The sequence below is a fragment of the Epinephelus fuscoguttatus genome, linkage group LG1 (assembly GCF_011397635.1).
Source record: "Epinephelus fuscoguttatus linkage group LG1, E.fuscoguttatus.final_Chr_v1".
NCBI classification, from domain to species: domain Eukaryota; kingdom Metazoa; phylum Chordata; class Actinopteri; order Perciformes; family Serranidae; genus Epinephelus; species Epinephelus fuscoguttatus.
Genome location: NC_064752.1, coordinates 45646598 through 45655009, shown reverse-complemented (window position 1 = coordinate 45655009; position 8412 = coordinate 45646598). Strand labels below are relative to the sequence as shown.

Sequence of the window (8412 nt, the reverse complement as noted above, 5' to 3'; positions counted from 1 at the left end):
TCATTTGTTGTTTGATCAGATTTTTCCAAATTTAAAATATAAAGCTGGTGTTTTTCTCTTTTTTGTAATTGTCAATAAAACCCATGAAAAGACTAAAACCAACAACATATTAGTCCATCTCTTAATACTCTCCAATGTCCTGACTGTCTGTGACTCAGCTCAGCCCAGAAGAAGATGTTGGCATTGTACGTTTCTGCAAACCATGCACGTTACATTTGTATATTTCATTTGTTTCATATCTATTTTTTCTGAGGTGACACAGATTACATGTTTATGGGCTGATTTTGTCATCAGCAGGACCATAAGGAATCTGCACCCACACAGCTCTGCAGATGTTCAGTATACAGATGCTGCTTGTAAAATTCAGAATGTTGTCACTGTCTCCTTCACCTGCATGTGCATGTGTGTTTTATTCAGTTAGCATTAAAATCAACCTTAAAAAAAGCAACAAAACATTATGCAGAATTCCCCTGATTTTCATTTTGGATCACCAATGAACTCAGAGAGTGCAGACCTCTGCCAAGTAGGTGATATTCCCTCCCCCTCTGCATCAGATTTTGCAGCCTGCATCACAATTAGGTTATTTGCATCACTATCATTATTAGGTCATATATGCCTTCAACATGGAGACACTGTGGTGTATTAATTTCATTTTTATTTTATACCAACACAGAATAGAATATGTTTTTTTGTATTTTACACTTTCTTTTTTTCCAACACAGAACATTAATTTCAACTTTAGAATTACATTTTTTAGCAAGTAGAACGAGACGTGCTTTCCAGCCACCAGATGGCGCTATTTTCACCATCTTTAGAAACTGGAATTGCTGCTGAGGCTGTCAGATGATAGACTTTTTTAGTATTTTATCTACTTTGCTTCAACCAATCACCACCAAAATTTTATAATCTGTTCCTTGTGCCATTATCCACCTTTCCTGAAAATTTCATCACAATCCGTTCATAACTTTTTAAATTATTTTGCAGACAAACAGACTAACAGACCAACGCCGGCAAAAACATAACCTCCTTGGCGGAGGTAAATATGGTGGAAGGCATGAGACCTAGGCAAGATGGCTTGAAAGCTGCAGACCATTTACCGCTCCAGTGAGAATTTGTGGCTGCAGGGTGGTTAATGTGGAACTGAGTCAAAATAAACTACAGTGTGTGTGTTCATAGTGATGAAGGAACATGTCACGCAGTGACACAGTGTCACCCTGATGTGCTTTTAACGGTTTTTGTACAACAGTGAAGATCTTTGGCACAGAGGAAGAAGATATATCAGACTTTGATACCCACACAATTCTTAGTGAACATAGTGTGTACTCATTCTGTGTGTTTTGTGTGATCTCTGCTCTTGTGAGATTTCAGATGGCTCTGTGAGACTGTGGCCATCCCGCTTCAACACTGCATTGTGGTCAGATTCAGAGATGAATCCATTGCACTTTTTTTTTTTTTGCCACAAAACAAAAACAGCAATGTGTTATTTCAGTATAACATATCCATACTGTACGTAACATGATATTTGATATTTGATAAACGCCAGAAAAACCACAGATGGGGAGCAAAGGTAGGAAGGAAAAAAATTCATATGAAATGTAGTTTAATTTTGCAACTGCAGTCTTAAATTTGAATTCAGACAGTGATTATAAGGAGTGAAAGTTCAGATTGGGACAAGCTGGCAAGCAGGTCACGTCTGACTATCTGTCTTCCTCTGTGTCTTAAACAACAAGCCCCCCCACCCCCACCCCACCCCCACCCACCCACCCACACACACACACACACACACACACACACACACACACAAAGACAAAGTCTTTCACTCATTCACAAATTCAACTACAAGAATCAACGTCCTGGAGCAAACGCATGACTGCCTCTGCTTCCCAAAGGTCAGGAATAATAGAGGACGTTCAGAATAACAGATGAATGAAGTTTGTGCAGTCAGCCTGAAAGCACCTAAATGTGCTCACTTAACCTGAATCTATTAAGTGCAGAGCTTTTCATTTGTCCATCATTTATGGGATTTTTGTTTTAACTTGATGGTCATGAAACAGTTTGCACTGTGGGAACAAAAATTAAACTATGAGCAAAATGTCTTAAAGCTTAATTGTGAGAGCTAAATAATGAAGACTTATGTTGACATGACATACGACCAATGTGCAAACCTCTTAACATGACTTGTAAATTTATAAAGTCGTATTTCCAAATTCGCAGTTGAAGACTTGGATCATAATTGGGAAATAAACACACACTTGGACAGCTATGAATCTAACTTGTGAAGACTTGTGAGAAACAGCACTTGACACCACAAAATGACATTCATAAATGCATATTCAAATGACCATGGCTGAAAGCTATGTGGCAAAAATGAGCTGCTGGGTGCCAGTTAGCCCCGTGCTTCTCCCAATGTCCACGTTAACACAGAAAGAACATGCTCACTCTACACAGAAGGTCCTAAGCTGGCTTGGAACCCAAAACCCTCTTGTCACCTCTGGCTGTGAGGCAACAGTGCTAACCACAGCTCCACAATGCAAACTCAAATATTCCAATTACATCTTTGAGTCTTGTGATTTGGATGACAGGACACATTAAGTCACGTTCAGGTACCTCTACTCCTTTTTTTTCAGTTTAGTGTTGTTGGGATGGCTGGGGCCTTTCTGTGTGAAGCTTGGATGTTTAACAGCTTGGCTTTTTCCAATATTATCCTGCAGAGCCAGAGAGCCACTGTTTTTGTGGCCACCTGTCTTTCAGAGACTATAGATGGGTAAGTATTTAAGCTAGTGATGATACTGGTATCATACAAAACTAGAAGACCTAAGGAACCCAGTGGTATCAACCAGGTTATAACACCTTCTCAGGAAGGGGGTTAAAAAACTCTCTAAATTTAGAATAAATTTTGGCAAAGGAAAAACAGCATAGCCATTTTCACAGAGGTCTCTTCAATCAGTCAATTTTATTTATAAAGCCCAATATCACAAATCACAATTTGCCTCAGAGGCTTTACAGCATATAACATCCCTCTGTCCTTTGGACCCTCACAGCAGATGAGGAAAAACTCCCCCCCAAAAAACCCTTGAACGGGAGAAAAAAAAAACCTTTAGGGACCTAAAGGTCCCACTTCCATGTAGCATATACTGTTGACCTGCTATCTCCCCCAAAAGATCCGATGACTGCCAGCATTTGTAAGCCTGATCAGCACCGGTGGAAGTATGAAATTGTACATAAAAGAGGTTGAACCCTTTTTCACGGCCTCTGGGGGAGAGACGTTCACCTTCAGTATGGTAAAATGTGTGGGTTCCACTTTCTTCCTTTTTTTTAAAAGATATTTTTTAGGGCATTTTGCCTTTAATGGACAGGACAGCCAAGTGTTAAAGGGGGAGAGAGAGAGGGGATCACATGCAGCAAAGGGCCACAGACTGGACTTGAACCCGGGCCGCTGAGGCAATAGCCTTGTAGATGGGGCGCCTGCTCTATCCACTAAGCCACAGACGCCCCATGGGTTCCACTTTCTGGTCACTAAGTGTAATAACACCCTCTGCCTCTCTAGTGTTTTATGGACAACTTTGCAAGTTTTCAGGGTTTTTTTTTAATCTTACAAAAGGTCAGTTTTTAAAACACAAACAAAATCAAAGGTACAGAACATTTAAAAGATACAGATAAGTTAAAAGCAAGTTTTTTCAAGCATTTTCAAAAGTATATTTACAAAATATCATTTCATGAAGTATATGATTAGTGCCATTATCACACAGCAGGTAAACCCTATGTTCAGTGTTGGCCGCAAACTGCGTCCCTATAGACCAGTCATCAAGAAGGAAATCAAATGCAAACAGGCTCCGGCCTGCAGTCTAAAACTGAATGTGATTCAGGTTGAATTTGTTGCTGATTATTAAAATAAAAACAAAAAACAAAAAAACAAGCCAATGCATTACACAGAAAATGGAGGGGCATGAAAAGAGAGTAAGAAGGATAAACACTTACAATGATCAGGCCCTTAAGAGCCAACAAAAGCAGCAGTAGCTTTGGAGTCATTAGTTCAATGCATAAAAATACAGCAGCAGACTATCTGGTCATTTAATCTGTCAGCACTTCTATAGCTCACTAACATCTGTTGTGACTGACAGAACTAGATAGTTTCTGTAAAAGAAGGCAGCATTTCCTACAATGCTACCTGCCCAAAATAAAAGAAATGAGCCACTTCAAACTTCAGTATATCTTACATGATACAGTGAGCTGTTTAAGGCAGGTAATCGGGTGACACATTTACATGCGCTACATCAGTGTGAATACACAGTTTACGTGAAGATACACTGGTTTATCTGCAAAACTGTTTGAAGTAATAATGCCCCTTGTGTGGAGGTGGTGGTGAAAGGCATTCTGGGAAATTAAACACTTCTAACCAAAGGAAGCAAGGCAAGTTAAAGGAAGGTTGGTGCATAGGAGTGGAGGAAGGCAGTGGACATCAGAGACTGACGCAGCCTCACTATATGTGACTAAAACTTTGATCCCATTCATTATGTATAGGAAGCAACTGATTGCATGCAGTATGCTGGAACACTTGTGATACAGACCGTGCTGGTGTTGAGAGGAGAGGGTGTGACAATTTGAAACATTTAAACAGTGCTCACATCATGACAGCCAATCACGCTGCAGGCACAAGCAACTGGTGAGACAGGGCGTACAAGAGTTTATTAGGACTGGGGGGAATAAAATTGATACAGTATAGTATTGTGATATTTTGTTTGGCAATATTGTATCAATACATGGATGTCAAGTATTGATTTTTTATTAAATAAATTATTAATATTCCAAACACAACTAAAACTTTTGATGGCTTACTAGAATAATTACATCAATTGCTTTTTCAGTCCTCTGGATACATTTTGCTGCAATAAAAATGACTTAAGTGAGAAACTTTATTATGTTGACAAATAATATTGTATTGTGACTTTTGTGTCATGATAACATCGCATCTTGGGGCCTCTGGTGATACCCACCCTTAGAGATTATGCGAACTGGTTGCGTATAGTGGGGCTGCACGATGACTATGAATACAAGATTATCAGAGTAAATGTTTCCTTTAATGTCCATAAGTCGAGGCTCATCAGCCAATCAAATCAGATTTTCAACAAAATATTTTACTCTATATTCTCTATAACAGTATCTATTTGAATTATTCCATATAAGGACATCTTACATAGTCAGCTTCTCCAGTACAGATCCAAATTGTTTAACACTGACTACTCAAGCATATCTGACATCTGGTTTATTGTGCTACATAATGCAGTCATTGTAGCAGTGCACAATATCAGGCCTGCATTAGATTTAGTAAAGGCAGTTTGATGTCCAGTCTGTCTCCTAATGTTTATCCGCACCACAAATGACTCAGTATAAAAAAAAAGTACTAACAGCTAAGGATACAAATAATAAATAAATACAAATCACCTTTAAATAAAATTCTGTCAACATTGTGACTCTGTTTGAGTTGAGTGTTTGTTTTCTTTTGGTTCAAACTTCAGAGAAGAAATTCCCAAACTCTTGATGTTAAAATCACAAGCATCATCACTAAATGCATCATCGCAGCATCAGTCGTGTATGTTAGTTACTGAAATATTCAAAACCACATGATCAAACTAATATTTATCTGGTCAATTTACAAGAAGCTGAGATGGTATTGTTGTTGCACCCCATTCAACACCGTTCAGCCAATCACATGACCTCTGTCTCGTAAGAAAGATGCCTCATCAATTGGGGTGGCAGTAACTGTCAGTGGGGAGTTGGCTTAGGGTCCTGAGGTTTGCTGGTTCAAGTCCCAGTCTGGATCAAGTCTGGAATTTTGACTGGTAGCTGGAGTGTTTGTCTCCTGGGCACTGCCAATGTGGCCTTGAGCAGGGCACCGAACCCCTAAGTGCTTGGGGCTCCATCCTGTGAGGCAGCCCACTCACTCTGACGTCTCTGATGTTCTGTTTGTACATGTGCATATTTGACTATACAGTGTATAACAACAGAGTTAAAGAAGTGGCTGTTGTAAGTGGGCCCAGTGCACTGACACAGAAACTCCCACCTCATATTATTTCTGTGGTCCCTAGCTATCAGGAGCTAACACTGCTAACACTGGCTCCTCACTTTGATGCTAACTAATTATCCAAGCTATTTAATATACCAGAAAAAGATTTAGTATGTGCCAATACACAATTGGTCCAATGCAGTATGCCAAAAATACCAGGATGTTCTGCTGCATCTGGTTGCATTTTACAGAATGCAAGCCCGCATGCTTTTCTGGCTATTCTGACCCACAGTCCTCAGGGCAGCGGAAGATGCGTCACATCAACGGAACCACAAACAGATGACAGCTCGAGAGCTTGTTGAAAGCTGACAGACCGACGGATGACGGCACATCCAAGTGACTGATGACCAGTTGAATAATAACAACAGGAATATTAACTGTTAAGTGAACAAAATAGCTAATTATACTACTAAAAACAAAATGACATAACTATGAAAAAACAACTACAGAGAAATGTTTATGTAATTTTACTATGGTGAATAAAAATATTTTAGAATCTACAATGAATGCATTTATCAATTAAAACTTAAAATTAATTACATTGCAAAGTATCAACAGCAGAGCTCTCAGAGTTGACCTCCATCTATGGCGAGCTTTGGTAAATGGCGTTTTCATATCCAAGTTTTTATCTCCATGGTAACGAACATGTAAGCAAGAGGGTCAGAACTCAAGGCCCAATGTCAGGATGAAGTAGTGTGATTATGTGCATACCGCATGCACCAGTATGTACTGTGTTGGGGCAGCTGCCGTACTGCAGGGAGAAAGTGTGTGATTTGGAGTACAGCTTTAGTTACTGTGTTTATCTGCAGCAGCAGCCTGTAGTAATGATATGAAATATGATAAGGAATTACTCTGACATTGTTGTTCATTCTCAAACTTTGTTCCACTAATGTACCCTCTTTGAAATATATATGTTTTTTTTAGGCAAGGACCCTCTGACCAGTGCAAAACATTTTGGGCAAAAACAGAGAGCACCAATGTAAATGTGAAGGTGATGGCCTTTGATGCAGCACTTGACAGTTTATGGCAGTTACTGAAAACAGGAATACTGAATATAAAATGTGGTTTATTAAACTAGGAATTATGCATTACTCATATTTTTAAATGAACATTAAAAAAAATCTCAAGTACCCCCTGCAATACACCAAAGAACCCCTAGGGGTACCCATACCCCCATTTGAAAAACAGTGCTCTAGCTAACAGGAGCTAGCTGGCTAAATGTGGCCTCAGTAGTTGAGCTTGCTGGCTCAAGCAGGGGATATGTGATTGGCTGAAAGGAGAGAGGGTGGTGACATCACGATTGTCATGAAAAGTGACTGCGATTGATTATGAAATACAAAAAAATCAATTAGGGAAAGGGCATTTAGAAATAAAACATGTCTGTAGTTTAATCAAATGAATAAAACTGATGATTAATGATGAAATTACATCTTTATAATAATAAGTTGAGTTTCAACAACCTTCAATTATTTCACAAATTATTGGTTCATTTATATATTTTACACAATGTATTCATAGGATTATTCATTTCATGATATATTTTTTTATTTATTCAATACTAAACACTGGGGTTTCATAGTGTGCTTTGTGGGCCCAGTGGCATCAGAAATCAGGAAATAGAACAGGTATGGCTTCATTGACTTTGTGATTTTGTCCAAACTGAGGCAGTGCAGCAGAATCTGCACTAGTGATGTGATGTCTTCATTTACAAATTGTACATGACTTGTGTTTCAAAAACACAAACCAAAGAAGGGCTGCAGCAATATATAACTGTGCTGATATATGATGCTGACAGTGACCTTTAATTAAATATTAGATATCAAACACTAGTGCTATCATTAGCAAGTGTAACCCATACTGCATGATTACTATAATCAATAATACTGTTCATATTTTGTCATAGTAAATGTTAGTGTCTTGTGAGAAAACAGCTTTTCACTCCCCGTTAACATGTTCAGTTTATACTTGGATGGGTGCCTTTTGAAACCACTGCAGTGTTCATTTCACTGCACCCTGTTAAAACATTAAGTACTCTATGCACTGTGAAAGGCTCTGTGGTTGATCTAATGAATGCCGTTGATGATGTGATTGTGCAGCAGCTCCTTTTCATGGTTGTGCAGGGTGGGGTTCACCTCCTCATCCCTCAGCCGAGCGTTCTTCCTGATCTCCTCCAGGGAGTAGTCCAGCACCAAGCTGCCATTCTCAAAAACAGTCACCAGCAGGTCCTGAAGAATACAGAGCCCACACGCACGTGCACACGTGCGCGCGCACACACACACACACACACACACACACACACACACACACACGTATCAACTGTAAATAAAAACAGAACACAAAGTACAAAG

The 8412-nt window shown here is 39.3% G+C and overlaps 1 protein-coding gene across 1 annotated transcript in view; it reads right to left on the bottom strand.

Annotated features, from left to right (window-relative positions):
• Nucleotides 1-3562: 3562 nt before the first annotated feature.
• The window catches only part of nampt2 (nicotinamide phosphoribosyltransferase 2), a 28748-nt gene continuing 23898 nt past the window's right edge, over nt 3563-8412 (bottom strand). The window contains exon 11 of the mRNA XM_049571242.1: nt 3563-8289. Coding sequence (XP_049427199.1) covers nt 8128-8289 — 162 coding nt within the window. The 3' untranslated portion in view covers nt 3563-8127. The remainder of the gene's footprint in view (nt 8290-8412) is intronic.